At 43.7% G+C, this 26,536-nt stretch overlaps 1 protein-coding gene across 1 annotated transcript in view; it reads right to left on the bottom strand.

Annotated features, from left to right (window-relative positions):
- Positions 1-2,971: 2,971 nt before the first annotated feature.
- Positions 2,972-26,536, bottom strand: part of LOC142589553 (TATA element modulatory factor-like) — a 47,332-nt gene continuing 23,767 nt past the window's right edge. The window contains exons 16-25 of the mRNA XM_075701005.1: positions 25,169-25,223; positions 24,640-24,741; positions 23,763-23,955; positions 19,620-19,686; positions 17,084-17,176; positions 16,098-16,184; positions 14,421-14,582; positions 12,010-12,135; positions 7,855-7,965; positions 2,972-3,272 (exon numbers count right to left, since the gene is read on the bottom strand). Of these exons, the coding sequence (XP_075557120.1) occupies positions 3,246-3,272; positions 7,855-7,965; positions 12,010-12,135; positions 14,421-14,582; positions 16,098-16,184; positions 17,084-17,176; positions 19,620-19,686; positions 23,763-23,955; positions 24,640-24,741; positions 25,169-25,223 (1,023 nt within the window). The 3' untranslated portion in view covers positions 2,972-3,245. The remainder of the gene's footprint in view (positions 3,273-7,854; positions 7,966-12,009; positions 12,136-14,420; positions 14,583-16,097; positions 16,185-17,083; positions 17,177-19,619; positions 19,687-23,762; positions 23,956-24,639; positions 24,742-25,168; positions 25,224-26,536) is intronic.

The raw sequence follows: 26,536 nt of genomic DNA, 5'->3' as shown, positions 1-26,536 counted from the left end.
CACGCGCGAGCCGGCGCGTTCATCACACTTCCCTATTCCAGCCACTGTACCATAGCTGCCCGCGACCGGAAACAGGCGACCGTGACAGGAAGCAGAGGCGGGTGAAGGAAATACGTCACGAAAACTTCCGGTCAAATCTGCCGATTTCGGCGGAGCAAATATTTTTGCTCCACGGAGCAATCCGGGATCAGCGGCTGGTCCCAATCTGCCATTGGAACACACAGCTCACTCTCCCATTCTGCCATTGGAATAGGATTGCTCCATACAGAGCAGAAAAACGATCTGGATCTGCCATTGGAATTCAACATTACATATCTAGATGCATGCACAGTACTCACCTTGTCATATGCAATAATGGTCACAAATCTCCACATTTCAAAATAACTTGTCCTTGGGTAAACTGGCAGTTCATAAAAAACAAAAACAAAATTACTACCAAGGAGTCTCTGCGGTACTGTGGCTCTGCCGACTACAAACAAAAATTGTGGCAATGTCAAATCAATTATTTGTACTTTATAAGCGAAAATTAATGTCTCCATGGCAGAGCTGCATTGAATTCTTTTGTGATTTTCAAGTTTTCACTTGAACAAGCGAGACCTCTATTTTCAGTATCATAGACTGTTAATAAATGTAAAATCGCGTAAGAAATCCCAGCTGCAACATGGAGAGAAGCCTTCAAGTAAAAATCTTCCGAGAGGACCACTCGTTAAGGCCATTGAGACAAGCAACAGGTTCCGAACACTGGCACTACATCTCGCTGCACAAGAATCTGCGTATGCAGGTCGTATAAGCTTGGCTCTGCTGCACGGAACTAGTGAAACAAAGTATAGGTTTGCATTAGTGACACATCTATCACATTGTTTTCTTCTGAAATGTGCTTTTCTTTAATAGGAAGCTTTCCTGGCGTGTTTCTATGTCATGCATTCTCTGTACAGCACATAGGTGAAAATCTTCTTCGTTTTAGAGTGCAACTCTTAGGCGCCCATTCCGGTGGTGAGCGGCGGCGGCAGAACTGAGCGAACGCGGAGTGGGATATGAAAGGCGCGAGCCGCGAACGGTGGATCGAGACCAATGAGAGCTGGCAGTTCCTTAGCTCTTTCCGTACCACGCCCATGGGACATAGCCCACTAACGGTAGTTTGAAACGCCACTTTCGAGTACGTCAAGGAGGAGAACTACATTTTCGTTTTCAAAGCAGTTAGCTTTTTCCTGACCAGGCGGTGATTTTTTAACGCGCTTCAATGTTTCACGATCATCAAAGTAGAAAGCAAGAATGGCTGCCCGCTATCGATTGTTTGAAACGCCGCTTTAGAGACCTTACGCACTGCTCACAGACGTACTGCGTCATTGGAAGTGAAGGAGCAGAACTACATTCTTGTTTTCCAAGCAGTTAGATTTTTTTCAAGCCAGGCGGTAATTTTTGTATGCACTTCGCAGTTCCGCGATCGTCAAAGTAGAAAGCAAAGATGGCCGCCCCCGGGAGCGAAGCGCGCGCTTTGAAAGATCGCAGACGTCGCGATTCCCGTGGGTCTGCGGCTGATTTTATAGATGGATCAAGCAGCAGCGACTCTCGGGATGCTGCCTATGTGTCGGACTTCGGCTCTGAGAGCAACGACGACGTAAACCAGCCCGGAACATCCGCGGCCGCAGCGCGGCACGCCCTGCCCTAGTGCTTGCAGTTAAATTTTTGTAGTGGAATACCTGTGCAATAAAAAATTATGATTTTTTTGGAGATAGTGCCTATTAGATGGTAACATTTTGTATATCTCCTAATTTTTCTTAGTATATACAAGCGTGTCTTTACAAACTTTGTTCAATTTTATCCCAAAATCAATTCTGGCAATTTATCTTTTTTATTACATACATCTCCTTAATAAAACTTTTATGTGTGAAAAGTGCATTCATTCTGCTTTTTTTTATGTATTACATAAAATATTTAGTGCAGTAGTTCCTTCAGAAAAAAAAAATCTGACATAACCTACAAAAAGTACCCATTTTCGCCATGGTAGAGAAAGAGTTAAGTGATGTGTGCATGGCAAACTGGTGTCACGCCAACACGTCCAACCGATCAATGCTTACTCGCAACTGATCCAAGCTGTACCACCCATATCGTACTATCGTCTGCTTGCATGGCCTTGTTTGGTTTGCTTGGTTTGCTCTCGCTCGTGCTTGTTTTTATTGTCATGGCTTGCGATTGTTTTGTAATCTGATAGTATGCGCAATGCGAATTGTGTACCACTTTCTGGAAGCCAGGCGGCACCGGCAATTACGCTGGAGCCTTCGATGAGTCATGTATAACAGCGGACACGTTTGACCCGCAGATCAAATTTTCGATTACCGCCGACTCTGCTACATGTCTATCTCAAGTTCTTTGCTTCGATATATTGCAATATAAAACACATATAGAGCTGCTCTCAAATTTTGCATTAGGGAGTATCATAATAGTTGGCAAATTTTCGTATCTGGGTCTGCTACTAAACAGTTAGTCCTAGTTGCCGCTTCCCCGTGTTTTTCCTGTTCCTTTGCTTCATGCTTCGTACTCTGTGCCAAGAACAACGTGTGTGTAGCAGTTCTTTCTTTCTACTGTCCTTGTCCGTAATATCCTACGCAATGCGCACCTTTTCATGAAGCCACGCTGAAAGGCAAAACTGGCACATACAACAAATCTCAACTTTATAGCATACTTCAATTTCTGGTTTGGTTTACGAATGCAGAAATACTGCGTATAGTATCATAGCTACTCGTGACAGCAATTTTAGCAACATTTCGTTATTTAATTTAGCCACACTTTTGGTTACCTCTTTATTAATTAACTTATTAATTATATTAACATCTATTGGACAGCTCCATCTGGTCATAAGTGTACAAATAAATAAAATTGTTTTTTTTTGCTACATGGAATGGTGGCCAACTGGATGTTATCCTAAACTGCCATGGTTTGTAAATAAAGAAACATGCACAAGAACACTATCTGTAACAACCGCAGGTAAAACGTTTTATTTAAAAAAAAATCAAGACTTGCGAAGTTCCTTTGATTACCCTCCGTGCCTTTCAAAGCACTATACAAACACAACACTGGTATGCACATCTTGTTTATGTACAGATCTTGCACCTAGCTTCCGCTCTCCTAACTTTAATACTCCGGTGTGGACGAAACAATGTGTCAAGACACTGACTGCCTTCGCCTGCGATGGTGAGTGTCTGGTGGTGCCCCTGGTGGCAACTGGCGATGACCAAAAGAGCTCACTATTTGGCATTGATGAGCTCATTTATCTGAAATGAACAGAACGTATAAATGATCAAGCTTTTCCTGGCACTTCCTAAAAACAGATCTTCACTTAGTGTTCCTGATGCAGTTAAACCTCGATATAACAAAGAAGGTAAAATTGGCAATTTGCTTCGTTATAATGATATTTCGTTGGATTGAAATTTTACCTTTTATGAAAATAAGTACAGTCGCTGATAGATTTTTCTTACAAGGAAAGGGGCCGAAAGAATTTCAAGAATTATCGGGCAATCGAAAAAAGCAAATTTGAATGAGAAAACAACTTATTTTGAAGAATTTGGCAGTCAGCGACAAATGATACGGTTTTGTGCCACGTACGTGGTCGATTTCTTCTTGGCGGTACGAACTATGCGAAGCCAGCAAAGCTTTCACGTGCACTCCGCCGTCGCAGCTGATATGAGTTGTCCCCACTGGGATGACGCTATCATGAAAAGCGCAGGCAGCGGGGAGCGAATGCTTCGTCTGCCTGTCACTCCAACAAGTAACCAAAACCCAAGATTACGCAACCTCCAATACTAAACGCGCAGGAAGACAGGTTACACGATGCCATGCTGCCTCAGCACACCCACTCAGGCGGTCGATTACCTCTAAAGCAGGGTGTGCGGCTGTGTATGCGTTCAGCCCGCACTTACAGCCATGCGCAGCCATGGTGGAGACAGGCGCCAGAAATCGCGATATGCCAAATTACATCCCGCCACCCACCCGGTCCCTCGGGCGCGCTGGATCGTGTTATCGTGTCTCACACGGGAAGGCAGCACTCGTGAAACCACCATCTTTCTTGTCCCACCCTCGCACACTTTCACTCGCACCTCAAGCACAAAGTGCATGGGCTGCGATAGGACTTCATACGAAACATGATGCGGCTCCACTCTTGTCATGCCACATGCAATTTGAGAGGTGCGTTTGCAAGTAGCCGCTTGCAATTTGATCACTTGACCATCTGCGCCGGTGGAAGTTTCAGTTTATTGTCTCGGCATTCCTTTGTGGCAGAAGCAAAATTTCGTTATATTAAAATCGCATACAAACACACTTTGTTGTACTGAGGTTCTAAATACATGGGGTTCTATGGACAAGAGGTTATGAAAAGTTAAATACTTCACTATATCGAGAATATCATTATATCGAGGTTTAACTGTATTTTGACGCTTCCATGTTTTTCCCAGTGAGCACTTTAAGAGGCCCTCCTTGCCCAGTTGAAGCACGACACAAATTTTTCACCAATGTTACCGTGGGTGAGGAGGGGCTAAAGGAGATCGAGATGATGCATTTGATTACCTCCATCTTTGTGGTATGAGTTTAACACTTACTTTAGATGCCCCAAAGCTCTCATGCAACAGATTCTTATGAAGGCATGGCTACAATGGAGCCAAGTACTACTTTTGCATTTTCTACCATCGGCTATTTTTAACCCATTCGCTTTCACGGCTTCGACGCCTGTTTCCGCGAGCTGTACCATGCAACTTTCGCCACCACAGACTGCCGTGTACGGCATCGTAACGAAACCGCCATAACTCCGGCTATTACTTCCCACGTGAACACTTTGTGCTTTATTCTGTTTGGGAATGTCTTCGGGAAGCAATGAACTCTGATTACCTTGCGAGTGTGGAAGGTCTTGAAGCAGATGGGCGTGTGAAGTGTCACTTCACTTTTTTCGCACTCCCACCGGCTCTCACTCTTCTTCCCCTCGGCTTTACAGACCTGATGTTGTCTGGATGGATTTTACTTGATTGCATTCGGTGGGATCTGGCAAGGGAAGCGAGTCTACTCACAGGCCTCTAGCTGCATTGGTGAGGCACCAACAGGCAATTTGCCTCGTCGCTGGTATCCAGGCAACACAGTTTCTTCGATCAGTTGTTCCACCAAGTCAACTTTCCAGTCCGTATGGCTTGCTCGCTTTCCTGTAATCTTGGATGGTAGGATGTAGCTGTTATAAACAGTAATGTCCAGGATGTAAAAAATACCTTGTATCCTTTTTGTGTACCTTTGTATAATAGAATAGGAAGCGAGCTGTTGACCTTCCCGATCCAAACCTCCCATTCCATGGTTGTAGTCCTGCACAACCTGAGGCTTCGAATCAAGCAGGTCATTCTGGCGGTTTTTCTTGCCGTTGTCAGTCACACTGGCTTTGTTGTGACACGTAAAGAGCATGTTGACAGGCTTCTTGTCCTGCCACGTCAAGGCCATGATGCCTTGCGAGAAGAAGGTCTTGCAGTTGCCATTTTTCAGCTCCTTGGGCATGTTCTTTTGGTGTACCCTAACAGTACCCACAGCGTTTGATCCCGCTTGGTTTATGTGAAGGAAGAGGAGTGGTTAAGAATACTAATTGTCCATGTAGACTGTGTGACCGTCCACAAGACGATCACCGACAAGGTTGATGATGACAACCTCGCGACACAACATTCCTACGGTAGCGGTTGTTTTCTCACTTTTTCCTGTATAGAAGTTCAGGCAGTAGCCACTAGCTGATTTACACAGCTTATAAAACTTCACGTCAAAACAGGCTCGTTTTGAGGGGTTGAACATATGTGAGACGACCAAGAAATCTCATCAAGCTCTTGTCCACAGCAAGACCTTCTTTTGGAGAGTAGGCATTACCTAGGGACATGATGATATAGTCCAGTACAGGTCGTAGCTTCCCCAGCCTGTCATCAGTTGCTGTAAGGTTGTTGTCACAGAGATGTAGATATCAGGAGAGTGCCAAGAAACATTGCCCGGGCATCACTGTCACAAAATATGGTGTGATGATCACACTTTCTTGTGATCAACATGCCTGGATGCTGCTCTTTTTTGACTGGCTCATTAATACACACAGCGCGAAATAACCTTTCATCTCCCTCGGTGTCGTTTCATGCCATGTGGGGTCTTGCTTAGAAGACTGTTTCTCCCTTGAATAAGTGTTGGAGTGCCTTGCAATCATGTCCCGAAAATTGTCTGCGAGGAGAGTGTTGAACAAACGCAAAGCACTGGGACTCTCACCTACTTTCAGCTTGATCACTCGCTTGACTCCAAGACTTTCGCTAAAAGACAGTTTGGTGACATTATGTGAACTGTCTTTTTAGGTGGAGGGGTGGAGACACGGGTGCCCTGAGATACACACACACTGCTTTCACAATCACCGCCGTTCTCACCGTCACTCCCATTACCGCTACTTGCTTGGTCCGAGATAGCTTCTGGATCATCATCACTTTAAACACCAGCTCGAGAATTTCCTCACACGCGAGAGCTTTCTTCTTCCGTGACCCCATGCTTCAGGTGCAGCAAACGACTCGACAAAGAAAGCGCAGCCGCCAATTTCATTTTTCTTTTTCAAACAACCAAGCTCAAAAATAGCGTCCAACTATGTCCATCCGGTGTGAAAAAGACGAAACAACCCAACAACAGTGTAGAGGGAAGCACCTTCAACTGGGGCCTTTTAAAAGAAATGCTTTGTCCGGACGCTGGCGAACCATCGGCTTTGGCCATGGCGGAAGCGGCCGGCGGATTGCCTGCTTTGGAAGCGAATGGTTTAAAATCTTCAAAAACCTACAAAAGTGGCAAAGTTCAAGTGCGAAAGGCTGCAACATCTGCCATGCAGCCCAGAACTGTTGCCTTGCGACTTCCATATTTTGGGGCTTGGGGCAATTGAAAAAAAAAAAAATTAAAAAATTGGCACAAGGGAACCACATTCGTGTCGGACAATGACGTGAAAGAGTCGGTTACAGACTTTCTGAAGCAGCAACCCAAGAAGTTTTATGAGACATCGCGCGACTCATTAGTCAATGGGACAAATGTCTAAATGCTCATGGAGCATTCAAGAATGCATTCGCAGCATCTTTGGCAATGGCAATGCAGTTATTATTCATGTATTTGATCCCTCAACAAATTTTATAAGGAGGAGGCTGAGCTGCAACGTAAACCCCCACCCCAACCCCTCGCCTCGAACGAAATTTCTGGCTGTGTCGCTGACTCGGAATATGAAACTTATCGCCCATTCAACTATCATGGACAACTAATTCAACAACTAAGTAAAAAGAGCAGTCAATACTCCCTATGCTTTTCGTGGTTTTAATCGCCTGTTGGCTTCATATAATTAGAAAGCCTGGATTGCATTCTCACAGAAGCACTGGCCATGCACGGGGTTCGACATTCAAAATGATCCCAAGCTCGCATGCTAAGCACACATCATGTAGTGCATGAATACTGGAAGAAAACAGTCATAAACGTTAACAGGCCACGAGAAGCCACAGTAAAGGTACTAAATGCAGTTGAATGCCTTTACAATGACAAACACTTCCAGTATTAAATTATCTGCACAGTGGTTCAGAATGCATAGCCATTGTTGCTAAGTGCAGTTCGGGGTGCTGCTTTCTGTAAACACATTCCTTTTATTCTTTGTTTTTCATTTTATGTGTTTGCAAACACCACTTATTTAACTCATTAGCCTAGGAGCTATTCCATGATGCCAAAAAGGCTGTATTTGCATCATGCCTTGAGTGATTATTTTGCGTGCATTTTTCCAACTTCATTGCTCTGTGGGCATTGTTTTAATGTTGATAGTGCTTTTTGCATAAGATCAAATGAACTAAATACCTGAGCCTTGTACATGGACTTGATGTCTTCCAGGTCGAGACGCAGCTCTTCTGCTTCCTCGACTTTCTCGCCATACATCTGGAGCAGCGTGTTGTACTTCTGGTTCACATCCTGCAGACAATGATTCCAGTGACTTTATTTATTCTGCTATTACAGAACTTGAGAACATTCTTCAATCACTGGCACTCTGGGTGCTTTGAAATACAATCCCTATTTGTATTTAAATGCCCTAGTAAAATTGCAACTGGGATGCAAGGAAAAAAAGTCGGATGGAGAGAGGTGCACATGTTATTCGTGAAAATGTTTAACTATGAGGTTTGACATCAAAGTGAGGTGCAAGGCCTTTTGTCTCAGTTTCTTCATTCTTTTTCTCCCAAAGGGGCTTGGGGGAGAACAAACTTCAAGACTGCCCAATGGGTTATAAGTGACGCCATGGTGGAGGACCCCTGGGTAAATTTTGACGACCCAGATTTTGTTAATGTGCACCCGAAACATGGTACACGAGTGTTTTTGCATTCTGCCCCCACCTTAGTGTGGCTGGGGATTAAACCTGTAGAAAAGAAACCACAAGACTCCCGCTAATGCATCAGGCGAGACAGATAACCAAGTGAGACATGATTTAGTGATTTAGGTCACAGTTCAACTACAGTGCTGTCGGTGAGGATGCGCCTCTCACCTTGGAAAAAAAAAACTAAATAAAACCCAAACAGGTGCATCCAGCTGCACTGGGCATTTAGCAAGGGAAAAAAATGTTGGCAGGAGTAATAATCTGCCCTAGCCAGACATGCAAGAAAGAACAGAGTAGAGGAGTTCAGTTTCAAAGAGAAACACTATTACTATAACAGGTCACTGACCAATGTCAATAGACACAAAACTTGATGTGCTGGGATCTGTGCAGATCCCTCGTTTGTGCATGCCGAGACATTGCATTCCCATGTTTAGAAAACTATAATTGCTTGGAAAAGAGGTGTAGTGACACTAAAAGAATGTCTGAACCCACAAGGATAAAAATTAGGTATACTACTACCAATGTATACTGGCCACAATTCCCATGATAACTGAATGGTTGCAGCACAAGAGTTCCATCTAACAAATCTTTCAGGAAACCCTATGCTGCGAGAGATGCCAGAGCAATGACCAATTTTGCTTTTCTGTGCTCCTTTAATGTGCACCAAAATCTTAGTAGTGTGTATGAGTATCCTTGCATTCCTAAGACATTGTGCTCAGCAGCGAAGCGCTAGAGCTACTGAGTTACCACAGCAGGAAAAGAAGAAGAGAAAAAGCCAGTGCAGAAGACAAACAGAAAAGAAGTTGACAGAACCAACACTGCATGTGTTTTTGAAAATTTTGTTCATTAAAAAAAAGAAAACCAACAGAGTCACCCGAAGGGTGAAGCACTGACATCGACAGCAAGGTTTGGCATTGTGCTGAAGCTCTCCAGACAGCGTTCTAACAATACAGAGGGGGTGACATGCTGATGCAACGCAGCACACGAAGCAACTGTTCCTTACAGCAGAAACGATACCCCGGCAGCTGCTAGACCTCTGGAATAAAGGAGTGCTGCCACCGGCACCGCACCTCGATGGTGCACGTGATGAGAGTGAAGGAAAACCGCATGAAGCAGACCGAGAGCTCCAAGTGAGGCAAGGCACGGTTCCCGAAGGCCGCACGGTCGCGGTCACCTGTAGTTGCCAGGGAAAGGACCAGGTGGCTGAGTGCAGCGGCAAGAAAGCAAGGAAAACGTGGGTGGTGCAGTGTGTGTTGCGTGTGGTGTGCACAGATGGACAGCATGTGGACAGCGTGGGGGAAGAGTCACGGAGTGTGGTAACAAACATGTCGGCCTGTTGTCGTTTGTAAGAACAGTCAATTTTTGAAGCTTGGAACCTACTGTGCATTCCCCTCAGACCATTGTGTAAAGCACGGTGGGGTCAGAGATGTGCTGAAATGGAAGCATTAGTTTTCCAGTGTGGCCATGGAGAGGTACGTACACACATGCACATCAGGAACACCAGTGTTTGTGCGACCAATGCTCATGCCAGCTAGTTGAGTGGGGCACGATGCTGCATCCAATTGGCTTCGCTCTTTCTGCAGCCAAACGCACAGTGTATCTCTTGCACCTCTGGAGACGTCATAGCCCTCCATGTGCTGGCTGCACATGCGCCATCGAAATCATGACAGCCCAATGACGGCGACACGACCGTGCCTAAAGTGTCTGTATACATTGCTGTCACAATAAAAGGAACCAGAGGACTCTCGCAAACATGTGAAGCCTATGGGCATATGGAAAAGGAAAAACTTGAGGAGAATTTAAGAGTGCAAAACAGTGAGTGTTCGTGTCATCACATTTCTTTACTGTGCTCATGTGATCTTCTGCACTGGCTCTTTTTCTGACCACAAGGTATCAACCCGCCAGCTGCCAACCTTAATTAACTGAAATGACTACCATGTTAGAGCTACACAAATACTGTACAGATACAACCACACTGCACAGCCCCTTGGCTATTTATGCTTAATGGGACGCCAAAGAGAAACAATGAATTTGTTGAGACTGATGTACAGTAAAACCTCGTTAAACCGTACCCGCTTAAACAGTAGTTTCATTTTAAAAGTGGTAAAGTCAAATCCTCGACTCGGCAACCATTGAACATAATGCGTTTTGTATCTGTATAAACAGCACCAGCTTATTGCGTACATATCGGTTAACACGTAGTGTTTCCACTTTTCGTCGCGCAAACATGGCGGTGCATCGTCTCCATCAGGCAGCCAGGCAGAACAACAAGCCTCAGAGGTTAGAACAACGGCCTCCAAGTGCCCTGTGTGCTTGCGCGTGAAGTCACATAAACATCAACATCATTTCAGTGCCGTGCCAGAGAGTGTCGTGGCATCGTGCAAGCAAGGACTCGCGTCATGCCGAAGCTCAGATAAAAAAGACGCCGGGTGCTCAGCATAGAAGGAAAATTAGACATTGTTCCTGGTATTGAATGTGACATGAAGTCAGTGCTGGCACGCGACAGGGATTTACTGTTGACTGCGGTGTGTGGCATTTGGAATGCGAAGAAGTTGCTCGGCAGCGCTGGTGTGACCGCGAAGAGATGTCGGCTACGAGGTTCAACTTTTCGTCATCGTTGACTCTGATGTTGCCGAAGTGTCACCTAGTGACAGTGATGATGAGGACGACACGGAAAGCAACAGCATGGGCGATTCAGGCCCGACAGTGGCAGAAGGTGCGCGTTACGTCAGCCTCATGAATGCAATCGTTGTGACAAAAACAGCACCCTGCAATGAATAAGGCGCCCCGTGACTTCTGCAGCGCTAACGCCCCCATGCATGGAGAATATGCAATGTCAATAAGGAATCTGCCATGCGAGTGTTTGCCGAGAAGAGGGAGCTGGCTGAAAAGCTGGCTCACAGCTTCAATAAGGTTGAGGACGCTGTCACCACTGCTAGGCCACCGCGGCATCAAACGAAAATAACACTTTTGTTGCGCGAAGTGAATAAATACTGCATGTGTTTTCCCCTTTCATCGCACTCTCTCGGAGTTAAGCTTTTGACAGGTAAGTGATTGAGCTCATGCTATTTTGGTTAAGCAGCACTACTGTTTTGTACATACTTTTTCCAAGGTCCAGTCAATTACGGTTTAATGAGGTTTCACTGTAGTATCGTTATAAAACTCTATCTCAGTTTGATTGCTGGAAGATAAAATGAAGGCCAAGGTACCATTATTTGAATTTTGTGCCGGAAACTTAAAGTATTTTTCCATGTTTGGGCCTTTGAGGTTCAGTAAATGGCCTTGAAACTTGCCAAGTTCAATCTTTGGCTCTATTACCTAAAATACAACATTGTATATACCTTTTGTTCTGTACCGATAAGAAAAGAACCATGCTTGAACAAATGTCATTAAAATTTATGATGTCACAGCGAGCTAGTGTTGCAATGCCACCTGTCTCTCATTGTTACATCTTTTTACATCTTTTTACATGTTTTCTCACTTGTCAAGCTTCCTCTGACGATAAGAGTGGCTTTTTTTGGTACTGTATAGGAAAATTCAGTAATATCTAGCTCAAATATTTGTTTTTTTATTTTCTCTTTAGTGTGCCTTAAACTTGCAGTGTGCAGTGGCTGAGCACGTGAAACGTACAGAAAATCTCCACTTGCCTCAAAACGAACCCTGAGTTCACGCAGCTCCTCGTGCTCCTGGTCCCAAAGCTCTTGCTTGGCTGACAGCAATGTCAGCTCACGTGACAAGGATTCCCTGCATCGTTCCAACTGGCCAATTTGTGCCTGGAAGAACAACCATGGTCAGATGATTGAATTGGGACAAGCAGGTAGCATTCCCGAAGTGAGCCCAAATAAACGGCGCTGCTCACAAACACATACACCCCCCCCCCCCCCACACACAATCCTCCTCCAGAGCATTTGACCCTTACAGAAAATTTACGCCGTGTGTTTCCATACATGTGTAGGAAGGTGACTTCACTTGATTTGAAAAGGAAGAATGTGCAGAAAGAAGTCTAAAACTGGTTGTTGTAAATAATCACAGTGGTTACCTGCACTGAGAAGTGACGGCGATAGCTTTTCAGGGAAAACATGGGGAAAGCGGAAGATGGAAATTCAGGACGATGAGCAAAACGAGAAAAAGGTAAAAGCGGGAGCCAACGTTTCGACAAGCGGACTTGTCTCTTTCAAGGCGATGTTGACAGCTTTTGAGGCTTCAACATCTAAATTAATGTTACAGCCTGAAAATGGCACAGCTTAAAGTGCAGTTTGAATATAAAAGAAGGGGAAAGCCACAAGAGAGTGGCAGTGGGAGCATTATATTGATAACAATTCTCTGCAAAGCTTAGTGAATAGCTTTGTTGGAAATTATTTGTGAGGTACTAGATACACGCTGAAACCCTGCCCTGCTCAGACTGCCTGACACACAGTCAACTAAATTATGCAAACACCACCACTTGTAACCAGCTTGTCTGTAAAATGAGACCGGCATTTGATAAATGCACTAACATGACAGAAAACAAAGCATTGTTAACATGAACGTCACTAAAAATGTGTCCACTAGAAAGTCTACCCAAGTCCACCAATACAGGCCAGTGTGGAAAGCGGAAGGCGAAGGCCAGCTGTAGTGAAATTCTACTTTGGGTAAATAGGGTATAGATGAGCAGCATATACTAGTATTAAAACAAAGCTGCTGGACAATTAATTGTCTAACTTTCTTATTAACAGCCTTTACATACCGTCTAGGCATGCGACTAATACAACTGGTGGTCAGTGGATATGACACAAATTGCAGCCCAGGGCCTCTGAGATTTCCCCTCCCAACACGCTGCAGGCACCACCCAATCCCTGAGGTCCTGCAGAGGAGCTGTGCAGGTTCTCGTGTGTTCTTAGCTCTGCATCATATCCAGTGAGTGGTAATGGCAGCATTTTTCCTATTTTGATTTCAGAAGCGTCTATTTCTGTGAACTTCTTGTGACACATCGGTTTTGAATAGATGCTGCTTTATATTCACATTACCTGAACTAGGCTTCAAAAGTTCATTGCATTTAGTGTTTAACCCTCTGTAGGACAATGAGACATGTACCTCCCACTTTGTAAAGTGCGCAAAAACGCTCCTCAGTTACAAATGGACGCACTTATCTGATTAGTTTGGGGCTGTCTTCTAACAAAAACTTTCAGAACTTAATGTGAGAGTAGTTTGAAGACTGGGTACTAAGGGGCAACAAGCGCACTAGAGCTAGAAAATTTTTAATTGTTGGAAGGCTTCCTTATTTTGGCCCACATTTGCTCGCAAGAACAAAATTCTCAAGATGCCCGGTAAGTTATTCCTCTTTCCTGCATTTAGATTTACACGTTTAGCTCACAATAAGCACCAATTTTTATATCTCTAGATGATAGCTAGTCCACAAAACTCGCTCTTGTTGATGAACATGAAGAAACACGCACGTGCAGAAAGGTGATGATGCCATTGGTGCTCGACGCATGGGCAAGAAGTGTGCACATTTTATGCATGGGTACTGCAGCACACAATTTGTTTGTTCTACTTCGATTCGTTGTACGAGGTAAGTGGTTATGTGTAATTTTTTTATTGGAACCCTACACCTTTCGAAAAAAGATATTTAGTGTCAGCAGGACAAATACATCCCACATTTTAAAAATAATCGGCTGATCTTACAGAAGTGAAATTATTGCAAACTACTTCTAAGCCTATCGTTTACTCATACCATACAAAATATATCCAGAGTTTTGTTTGATGAGGAATCAGAGATAATTTTGTATTCAGACCCTAGAGGATCAATGGGACATATGCATCCCACTTTTTGAAGAACTATTTAGTGTCAGTGAGACAAATACGTCCCACCTTTATGAAATAAACTGCTTGGTACAGAGATGTGAAATTTCTTGTAAACATTTATGAGCACCTCATTTACTCATAGGCACACAAAAAATTTTGAGCCTTGCAAAATATATACGCCGTCCTAAAAAGGGTTAATTGAGAAGCATCAAAATTGGAGTACAGTTCGTTGCCCCCCCAGATTACAGCGTGCATGTGGTACCACCATTCCTACCTGCAAATGACCAACTTCGCCTTCGCGCATCTTGAGCTGTGCCTGGAGTGACTCGATGAGCGAGCTGCCACCGACGCCACGGAGGCTCTCGTACAAGGAAGTGTGACGACTTGCTGGTCCAACACTGAATGTGCTGTTTGCCATGCTCAAGTCATCAGGCAGCTGCGCGGTTTATATTACACCATTAGTCTTGAAAGATAAAAGGGAGGTTGAAGAGAAACACTAAAGCTGTTTAGAATGCAACAATATTCTGTGAAAACTCCGTTTACTTTGTTTTTGCAATAATACATTGACTATCAGAGGAGAAAATTTAGGTTGAACAGCTATATTTAAAAACTTCATGCCAGAATGCCAGCGTCAGTACATCAGTGTAAGCTCATGAATTTCAAGTATTTTTTTTGTATTTGGGATACGTTGGCTCAGTAAAAGTTCATGAACCTAGCCATATTTTACTAGTGTTTCGATTTTGTCGAGATCAATAATGTATATTTTGAACCTTCATAATAATGCAAGAACTTGCCTACAATCCTCTTAGCTAGTGTTTTATGTGTTTGCTCAGACGTGTTTAATACTATAACACGCTTTTCACAATTTCGCATTTCCTTTTGTATGCTCATGCAATTTAATGGTGTACGACAAATATGTGTATGCATGTGATGTATCTTACTTGCTTTGTACTTGTAATTGTTATTTATTTTTCATTGGACCCGCAACTATCCTGTGGCTATGGGTCCAACCAGTTTGGTATTTCTCTATGTTCTACTTCTGTAAATAATGCATTGAATGGAATTGAATATTGAAAGTTTGGTTCTTTTAGAACACAATTTAGTCAATTTTTACCGTTAAAGAATGAACTACCTAGGCCATAGTAGATGCCATCGAAATCTATGATGTCACAGCAAGCTGGTACAGGTAGTTCAAGGCGTTGCTGCCACCCTTATTTCTTTCATGCGTTTTTCCTAGCCAACCATGCCTCTTCTCACGGTAGCAGAGGTGTTTTTGGTATTGTGGAAGGGTCATTTACAAACACGCATGAAATAATTTTTCTCTTTTGTGCCTTTTTAAAAAGCTTACGAGCCTAATTAGTAATTTCAAGTCACATAGAGTTTGAAAGTTATGCTAAATTCGACTAGTTGCTCTAGAGAGTGCTCCACAGTGCCCTCAGGGTGCATTTCACATTCCAATTATAGTAGTATCTTCAGTGTGCCGTGCTCCTGTTCCGCATGCTCAGAGAAGCTCCCACCTTCATGTTAGGTGCACAACTGTGCTTGAACAAATTTCCTTTCAGATGGCCGCTCCACCTTCATTTATTGGTATGGCATCTCGCAGTGTCAGCTGCGGCATCTTTGGTGAGAGCCTTGTACATTTGCCAAGTTTGTTTGTGACATAAGCAGCATTGACATGTTTCTGCTTCCAGCATCGGATTTCTCTGACAAATCACATAAATGTGTCGCTTGGGCAGGCTTCCATTGGCTTCAATCTCGAGTTGGCTCTGCATTATTGCAATCCGAGACAGAGCAAGGCCAGAACCAGTCACATGTACAATTATTTATTTATCAGTGACATAAACAGTATTTTACTTGCAAATTGGGTCAAGTAAGTAAGTCTAAGTGCAAAACAAACCTCGTACCAGTAATGTTTAAACAGGCTAAGTGCGAGGGCAAGAATCCAACTCACTGGATTGCAGTTGAAGGTGTCACTGACGGAACTGTAGTGTGACGCTGTAGGTGATGGAGTGTTAGAATTTTCAAGCCTCTTCTCTCGCTGGAAACAAAAAAACAAGGAAAAGGACATTGTGAGTGGCTGTAAGCTTCAAGAAATGCCACTGCACTGCCCTCATAAAAATGTATCAATTTTAAATAGTGAGAACTTTTATGCCTCAGTATTTACTTATTGGGGTTCTGCACTACAGTTTTTATTTCCTTTGCTAATACAGCAAGAAATAAGTGAAAAGAGGCACATAAGTTTTCACTCATGTAAATGCCTAACGATTCTTTTGCATATAATCAAATAAAGGTTACTGGTTGTTTAATGTCAGACAGGTGGAGTCAATGTAACATTTTAAGCCCTTTCAAGCCCTTCATGTTTCATTTTCTATTATGAATTACTTGAACTATGAGAGCCATGTGCAAGCTGTCATGTAAATTAGGTAAAAGTGGCAGAAAGGCAACAAGTGTTGCACAAGTTGTGACAAATTAACCACAACAACAAGCATGCAAAATTATAACAACAGCTATGCAAATCCTGTGCTAAACATTCCCTTCCTTCTTGCCACAAAAATTTATTCTCCTCAAAGCCACAGTATCAATGTTGGAGAGCTTCTTTTCTTCTGGTGTTATGTCACACCTTATAAAATACTGAATTTAAAAAGAAAAGATGCATAACTGCTTGTTTTTCAGTGAAAATTCTAGGTTATAATGGTCTCATTTAGCTCAGGCTTCATGAACTTAAAGAACTTGATGGGCACAAAACAATGTGAAAGCATTTACTGAACAAAATGTCACAACTTTTCTCTTGAGATCAATGCACTAAAAATGAGTGCAGTAATAAGAAGATCACAGACAGCTCACAAAACAGCACCACACAGCCCCCGTGGAGCACCAGAGGCAGTCAAGAATCGCGCGTAAAATTCCAGAGGAAAGTGAGCTGCCACAAGGCTTCACCTCTGCTCGGAGCTGTTCCTGAAGCAAGGCGTTCTTGTTGTGCTCGCTGGAGAGTTCCTCTTGCAGGGTGCTCAGCTGTGCAGACAAGGCATCCTGGTTGAACAAGCAGGAGAGAACAGTGTAGACACACTATCAAGGAATTAACAGGAATTTTACTGCTGGAGAATTAGCACAATGCATATATATATGTGATGTCCAAATTGCACCAAGGAATTCCTGTCTTCCTCATGCAATGCAAACATGCAGCATGTACAATGAAAACAATCGAAAACAAGTGTAGGGGCAGCTGTGACCTCTGGACTGATGTGCTCATGGTAGTACATCGCAACAGTAATGAACGCACAAACATTTGCCTCTACCAAATGGCTTTCAACTTGCAACATTCCATGAATGTACTGCAAGTCTAACAGTTCTGCATGGCCTCTGTGATGGTAATGTACAAGTAGTCTGCACTATGCTAATCCCAGGGACCACAGTTATGGCATACTGTGGTCATCATCCCTTGCTCTCAGGGTAGTGGAACATCTTGTTTATGAGCTTAAATGCATTGCAAAGGTTGACTTTGCCCTGCTGCACAAACTTTTCAACACCAAAACTGCGGCTGGGGTCAAGGGAAAACAAAAACAAATCGTTGTACTTGCACACCAAAGCAACATACGTGATCAAGTACTGGTGGGTGATGTTATGCGACGTCATGCATGGACATTTATCGCTGCAACCTCAAAGCGGCCAGGAGTGGCAGTGCTGGCCGCAACATAGTGTGCTTAAAGGGACACTAAAGGCAAATATTAAGTCAAGCTAAAGTGATAGATTAGTGCTCGAGAATCTCTAAGGCGTCAATATCGCGAACAGAGCCTTAATAATCGAGAAATTGAGGTAAATTAAGGACATGATTAGAGGCTCCCCTGGGACATTGAATTACTTGCCCGATGACGAAAGCACCCCTCAGTTAAATTCTGTCGCTGGTACTCAACCCCTCGTTGCAAGAAAACATCCTTATATTATATTATAAGATGAAACAAAATGCTATTGTCCGGTTGTATTTTACTTTTAGAAGAAAGAACTCATTGAAATAACCCTGACAACGACGCGGGTGGTTCAAAGGTTTCGTTTCCGCTCGACTTCGCGCCGCCCACGCTTTTGTGTTTCAGTAGATATCGCATAGCGCTCTGCTGGTTTTGCTGACTCTCGAAGCTCGCACAAACTGTAAATAGTAGAGAATTCAACTTCCGTGTGATGTCGTGGAATGCTCGAATAGTCTATGCCCCTTGACCAAATGGCAGCTGCAGCGGCGAGTCCGCTGCTCTGTCTTGGCTCAGTACCACCGTCTGTCGGGCGCTACTCACTGACGGCAGCAAACAGTGGTGATGGCGCATGCAACGTCACCGATCCCCCGATTTGGTGGCGGGATGTTTCAATTTCGACATAGGCCTTCAGATGCAATTTTCTCGTAATAAACTAAGCCTTTTCTTGGCACGAAACAAGTGTTGCGAGATTTCTGCAATGGTATTTAAACAGTCCATGTTGACTCAGTATTTGCCTTTAGTGTCCCTTTATCATGTTCACTGTGGTGTGGCTCACCGGCCGTGTCATGTTAGCTGCTCCCTGAGCAATTGTGAAAAAGCCTTGTTGCTTCTGGTTGCAAATGCTGTGGTGCCATCTCTACAGCTTGAGAAAGATGCAATACTGCTAGACTCACCAGTGAGTCATGATGAACTCAATATGATACGTGACCGACCAATACGTTGTGAGGCGTAACCTAAGGAAGTGCTGCCACAGTGCTAACAACATGTTAAAAAAATACAGAGACAGAGACGTCAGTTTACTTCACTTGCTCCTTGTGTAATAGGTTTCTCATACGAAAGCTACTAAAATCTGTCCTTGACCAGTTGCGTGCTTCTGGATCCTCCCAACTACCACACTTTCCACATTTAGAAGGCAAGTGAATGCAATTAAATCAAAGCAAGATGACAAAAAATGTGCAGATCCCATGCACTGTGGGAATCAATGTAAGCGAAGCTTTCTGTGCTGGTTGCTTTGATTGACGATAATCAGTAGTGATGCTGAAGGCAAAAGCTTAATTTCTTCAACGTTCAGTCTAACGCCAGAGTATTGAGTTGATGATAAACATTACCTTGCGAGCACCATTGCCATCTGTCTGCGCAGTACACAGAACACGCAGGGAGAGGTGTTTACTTGAGGCATTGTTATGAGCCATATTTCATAACCTCTTAGAGGGTTGAGCATTGTCATTATCTCACATGGCACATCGCATCGTGGCAGAAGAATGAAACTTTAGTTGAATTATGGGGCTGTACGTGCCAAAACTACAATCGGATTATGAGGCACGTTGTGATGGCGGACTCTGGATTAATTTTAACACCGTGATGCCCTTTAACGTATCCAAATATCTAAGAATGTTTAAGAACTTCCATTTCAAAACTTCCAAAACTGCACCATGCGTCACCAGTACACCCTTTGCTGACAAACACGAAGCTTATGTACACTTGTAAATATGAGTGTCTGCATGGCTCACCTTTTCAGTCCTGAGGGTCTTTAGAGACTGCTCGAGTCTTGCTTTTGTCGCCCTGAGGTTGCTTTCCCTGAAAGAAACAAAAATTGATGTTGCCAAAACTGAACATCCACACAAACTCCCAAGCACCACCACTAAAATCAGGCAACCATGAGGACTCAAGCGTGGGTTGTGCTTGACAAAGCACACTCATCAACAATCATCAAATGAGTTGATGCTACCCCTATTACTATTACTATTGGTCAAGAAAACCTGATGACACAACTTGATAATGAGTCAACTCGAACAATGCTCAATACACCATTAACAGATGCCCGACTCTATTGCACTAGAGTTCCGAGATATCAATTAACAGTGAACCCTTGTTAAACCGTAGTTGGCTGGAGCTCGGAAAAAGTATGTACTAAACGGTAGTAGAGCTTAACCAAAATAGCATGCGATTGCCCACTTACCTGTCGAAAATGGAACGAGAGAGGGCGATGAAAGAGCAGAAAACATGCACTATTTATTCACTTTGGGCAACACAAGCATGTTATTTTCGTTTGGTGCCACGGCGGGCTAGCAGCAACGATGGCGGCCTCAAACTCACTCAACCTACGAGCCAGCTTTTCCGCCAGCCTTCTCTTCGCGGCAAACACCTGCATCAGGCCGACGCAATGCGCAGCCTCTGCCACTGTCGGACCTAAATCGCCCGTGCTGTCGCTTTCCTGTCATCCTCATCCCTGTCATTAGGTGATATTTCGGCAATAACAGAGGCAACGATGGCGAAAGTCCAACCTCGAAAAGTTGAGCCTTGTAGCCGACATAGCCAACATATTTTCACGGTCGCAGCAGCATTGCCAACCAACTTCTCCTTCGCATTACAAATGCCACACACCATAGTCAATGGCAGATCTCACTCGCATGCCAGCACAGACTTCTTCATGCCACGCTCGGCAGCACGAAAAATGTCCAATTTTTCTTCTATGCTTCTATGCCACAACACGGGCCACAACGCTTCAACGATGCCAAAATGATGTTGATGTTGTTGCATCGACGGAGGGATGTTATGAGCATCCCCTTTGGAACGGTGTGGTGGGCTGCGCTACCACACTCTTGCTATTATACGGCCTAATGTCTTACCTAGGTTAAAAAAGAAAAAAGAACAAAAGGAAAAAAAAAACATGATGAATTCCCGTAACCAAATTTTCTAACCTCTATTGTGAACTTTGTTATTGTACAACTCCGTTTTTTGTCATTTCCCTACTTTTCTTCCACTAGTCTTCCACCAATTGCCTCTTACTAATCTCTATTGCGGACATGTTTACTTTCCCCCTGCTCTCGCTGAACTCAAAGGCTTCAAGGAGGCCAGTGGTGCCTAAATCGACCGCTGGGTAGACGCCTTCACATTCTAATAAAACATGCTCCGTCGTTTTCCTAGCTTTATTACAGCAAGCACATACTTCTTCTTCCTTCTTATATCTCGCTTTATAAGTGCATGTTCTAAGGCATTCTGGTTTTGTTTCGAAAAGTAGTGACCTTCCCTTTGAGTTATCATAAATTGTTTCTTTCCCGATTTCGTTTCTTCCTCTTAAGTAGTTACTCATGGCAGGTTTCTTTTCCATTGCCGCCCCCATGAGATTATTTCAGCCTCTCTGACTTTCCGCTTGACCTTTTTTGTTGCTGGGTTGCCCACCCTACAGGCCGCATACTTGCTGGTAAGCTTCCTAGTTCTTTTCCTCCACTGTGAATGAATGTTTTTCCAGTACAGATACTTCAACACTCTCCTAGCCCATTTACTTTCTCCCATATTCCTCAGTCGTTCTTCATAATCAATTTTACTGTGAGCTTCCCTCATTTCAAAACTTGTCCAGCCCATATCACCCTGCACAGCTTCATTTGTAGTCTTCCTGTGAGAGCCCCAATGTGAGGCGTCCTACTGACCTTTGGTGCCCATCGAGTCCTGATTGTACCCCTGATTTCAAGCAAACAACCGCATTTCTTAATGTAAGTCCTGGAACCACTACACCTTTCCACATACCCCGAAGCACCTCATACCTGTTTCTATCCCCATAGCACTCCGTGTTTCATTATGACTGCATCTCTCTTTCCCTTTACGGTTATTGTTTTTTCCTGTGTTTCCATATATCTATTGCCTTCGTTTATCATTCATTGAATACGATAACACCTGATTTTATAACGCCAAATATAAAACCTAAATTCTCGCCTTCCTGTCCACAGATATTAACCAGATGTTGCAAATCACTACAACACAATGTAACACAATGCAACACAAGCTAGCAACACAATGTCGTCCGCCTAAAATAAACTTGGAAGCTGCTGCTCTACTACTGTACCCGCCTGTTTGTATGAGAGATTAAAGCCGATATTACTTCCTTCTAGCGCCCTCTCCATCCTCACCATGTACATCATAAACAGCAGCGGGGGTAAAGGGCACCCCTGCCTCAGTCCCTTGTTGATATGAACTTTCTCCTCGCTCCTCATCCCTTCCCACTCAATGCAAACTCTATTTTCTAGGTAAATCTCTCTCAAAACTGTAGACAATCGTCACCTAAGCCTTCTCCTTCCAGAATATCTCGCAAAACGTTGCGGTCTACGCTGTAATACGCCCTTGTAATGTCTAAAAAGGCGACATATAACGGTCTGCTTTCTACTCTTGATATTTCAATACACTGAGTAAGAACAAATAAGTTATCATCCAAACGCCTACCTATTCTGAAGCCATTCGGAAGTCCTCCCAAAATGCCATTACTCTCTGCCCATGCTTGAAGCTTTAATTTGATTGCCTGCATTGCTAGCCTGTTTATTACCGATGTAATGGTCAACGGTCTATACGAGTGAATTCTATCTTTCTCCCCCTTACCATTATAAATTAAATTGATTCTACTTTGTCACCAACTATCTGGTATTCATGTATCTTTTAAAGTTTTTTCCAGTGCTTTCACCAGCGCTTCCTTACTTTTTGGTCCTAGTTCATTAATCAGCCTAACAGAAACCTCATCTTGCCCTGTGGCTGTGCGCTTAGGAATTTTCTTTTTGGCTTTCTTTCAGTGGAAATTTCTCAGCACCAGCTCCTCTTACATCTGGTTCTCTTTCATGCTCTTTTTTTCTTCAAATACAACCTCGTCATTGCCTAGGAAAGATTCAGCTGTTCTTTTTCGGATGTAATTTAATGCCGCATCCCCTTCCAGTTTGTTTCCATCTTCACGCTGGATATGTTGTTGTATTGTACTTCTTGCCTAATAATTTTATGTGGTTACAAAATATTCAAGGTGCAACCTTTTTTTTCACATGCATTTCTAACAACTAATGTTCACTTTCACCTTTTATTTTTGCTTGCACCAGCATTTGAACCATAGATTTTTCTTTCTCCCGGTATATTTCCCATTTACTGGCTACTTCATCCTGCAGCAATTGCGCTGCTTTTGCCTGCCTGTGCTCTCAGGATGCTTTCTGTCGTTCGGCGATTTCTTCTCATATCTCCCTGTTCCACCAGCATTTCGGTTTCTTTTTTCCTTTCCAAAGAAAATGTTGTTTCTCTTTCTGTATTTCTGCCGGGTGTGACTTCACCCTTCCAAGCGCCCTCTGCATTTGCGCTTGGAGACCGTTCCGATCTCGGAGGCTCATTCTTCTGCCTGGCCGAAGTACATCTGTGATCTAGTGACAAAAAATGGAAACACTACATGTTAACCGATACATACGCAATAAGCTGGTAAGGTTTATGTGGATACAAAACGCATTATGTTCAATGGGCACTGAGTCAGGGATCTGACTTTACTACTTTTAAAATGAAACTACTGTTTAAGCGGGTACGGTTTAATGAGGTCTTACTGTACCACGAAAGCTTTGCCTTAGTAAAAGACTACACTGTCTTCTGCTCAAACAAGAACGCCTTCATCCAACAAACATTCAGTGAACCCTTGATTGTAAAACAAATTTGATGTTCATCAGTTCACAAGTTTTCTGATGAGTATTTCTGGACTTCACAAAAACCTGAAAAGAAAAAGTGGCATTGGCTTCGAGGCAAAACTTCCACATAAGGAAGTTAACAATGGTGTGAAAAACGAAGGCTTGAAAGTGCCAAATGCGAACTCAAGAAAAAAAACAAGGTTTCAGAAAGAAATGAAATTCTACCCAAATTCCTACCTGCGCTCATACTCCTCCAAGCTGCTCTGCTGTTCCCTAAGCATGTCGCATTCAGAAGCCAGCTCCTGCTTCTCCCGTCGCAGTGCCACATTTTGTGCCTCAAGTGTCGTGAGCCGCTGTTGTAGGTCGGTGCACTTGTCACTCAGGGCACGCTCTCGCTCGGCTAGCAGTGTTGCGTGAGTCTGGGACTCGTCTGTATTGAAACAAAAGTGCTTTAACATGCGTGTAAGCTATACACAGGGCAATGCAAAAAGAAGCCTATCGACTTTTTTTTTTCCCTACTAGTTACCATAATATCCCAACACGTTGCCCACCACCCGTCTCTTGGCAAAATTTCAAATTTCAGAAAGTACACCAAGAAGTTAGCGACCCCTTAAAAGCAATACAGACGATACTATTTTATATCTTTTGCATGCTGGTTATGGGCAGCTCGCAGTAGTTGTAGTTGGCACTTCAGCACTTTTTTTTTGCTTGCACGAGGGTTCTAAGCTGGGATAGTTTGTTTACATTTAACATGGTAAATAGTTCAGACAACAGGGCAAGTGATACGGACAGCAATGGAAACAACTCAAGTGATAATTGCAGATGTGGTGTGATATGATACTAAGTATTGCCAGAAAATGGCAAGTGGAAACAAAAGCAGGAGTGTGTCAAGGTGGTGCATACTGATGTTCGAATGAACAGTGCTGAAGACGGGATGAAGTCAATGACACACACTGTGTTGATTAATAAAAGCAGTTAGTCATAGTGCTAACTAACGAGTTCTTACTCAGAGATGTGTGACTCATATTTCCTTTACTTCACCCCGTCTTCTCTGCTGTTCAGAACGAACAGAAGAGAACAGAAAAAAGAAGGAAGAGAGAGAGATAAAACTCACTCAGCCTATCAGTGAGGCTCCGTTCCACCCTCTCCCAGGAAGCAGATTGCACGCTGAATGTTGATTGGAGATTCTCAATCTGACGAAGGAGGGGCCTTGTGGCTGTGGTAAAGGAAACATCACTCCTTATAATGCACAGAATGACAATGCCAAAGGAAGGCCAAAATATGCTTAAGAAAAATTTTCAGAACATCCATGAGTTCACAATAGAAGTGAATATATTTTTTACACCATCACAAGGAAATGATTTTACAAGTAACAGTTAACCTTCTCAAGCATGCATGATCACAGTGAAACTTTCGTGACATTGTAGGACAGTGAAGCGGGCAAGATGAAAGTGATCTATAGCAAGATGCGTGCAAACAGATGAAAACATCTCAGGACGAACAAAGGATGACTGTGTGAGCACAAGACTGTTCACGGTGCTGTGGTCTTTGTAAGTCGTGCTTACCTGTTGCACACCACTTATGATAGTTGTACAACATTCGAAGAAGAAAAAAGTGAACAAAAAACAACTGCATAATCTTACCAGACGAGAGGTTTTGCGTGATCTCCTGGTTCCGTGCCTCGGCTTCTTGGAGTTGCTAGAGCAGAGCATAAAATTAGAATTTCTTGAGAAAAAAAGAAAAGAAAACAAGAAGGACCAGGATAATTCAGCAATTTGTCAACCTTTCAACTCTTTTACCATGAAAGCAGCTACTCCCTTGACTGCCCCGAAATGCCACCTAATTGTATGCAACAACGATGAGGAGGATGGTAGCACGAACACACCACTTAGCCAACTGAATTCCAAAACAGTGAAGAACCGTCCTGCAAGTGGAATGCTGAAAATGACTGCTGCATGAGTACATTATATTACATTGAAATGATCCCCAAGCTCCAATGCAGAAGGCTTACAGAGCAGATAGTGTCCCCATCTATTCAAGAAGTCGCAGTTTAGCCTGAAAGATGAAGCATCGATTGCAATAGCAAATTAGTATACAGCTATACGAAGTAAGGATAGTAGCTTTATCGGCCGTACAAATGTGTAGACATTCGCTAACTAATTAAGTTAACAAGCGTGGTGTCGCGTGTACACAGGCGAACATAAACACATCTCACTCTATGAGTGCGGGCACTCGCTGTCGAAATGCTGGCATGGCAGTGGCAGTGAGTGAATTGACCTTCCTGCTGCCTCTTGCTTCAATGCGAACTAAGCAATGAGGACACAGTGCACACGAAACTATGAGGCCTTGCCGCACCTAGACTGTACTCATTGCAGATTGCTTTCGAGATAGCGCTTGCACAGTCGCGCCATATACAGCAGCCAGCAGAGTAGAATCGTCCTCCCCCCCTTCCTCCCATCCCCCCGGTATCCTGCACGGGGCGAAAGACGGCGCGCTTCTTCCCTTGCGTGTGCAAGATTAAGCCACTGTCATTGGCTCACTCTCGCATGCTTTCACTCGCACATACGGCATACGGCAAGCGGCGACAATGTTATTGCCCTTGGACTTTATATGGAACATCACGTCGACGTCGACAACAGAAACGCACCTGTAGTGTCCATATAATTGCAATAAGGCAATTTCTTATTGAAAATGCACATAATGCTGTCTTTGTCCACTACAGTATTGCTTGCTGCGGTGCTCAAGATACAGCAAACCCTTGTTGTAACGAAGTCAATTTACTCTTGTCGCTTCATTCAAAATTTCGCCCAGTCCCAACCAAAACGCATGCATTTTGTGGGGATGCGCGACTCTCACGCGTCCCCTGATATGTTGTTTTCCTGCACGGCTCGCGTGGCCTGGCGCCCGCGGCGGTCGGAGTGGTTGAGGCGCAGTACGAGAGATGGCGCGAGTGTAGCGCTGCTAATGCTGCCGACAGGCAGGGTTACTTGGGTGCCGAAAGACAAGGCGCT

The sequence above is a fragment of the Dermacentor variabilis genome, chromosome 8, assembly GCF_050947875.1.
Source record: "Dermacentor variabilis isolate Ectoservices chromosome 8, ASM5094787v1, whole genome shotgun sequence".
Lineage (NCBI taxonomy): Eukaryota > Metazoa > Arthropoda > Arachnida > Ixodida > Ixodidae > Dermacentor > Dermacentor variabilis.
This window is presented reverse-complemented; position numbering and strand designations above follow the sequence as displayed.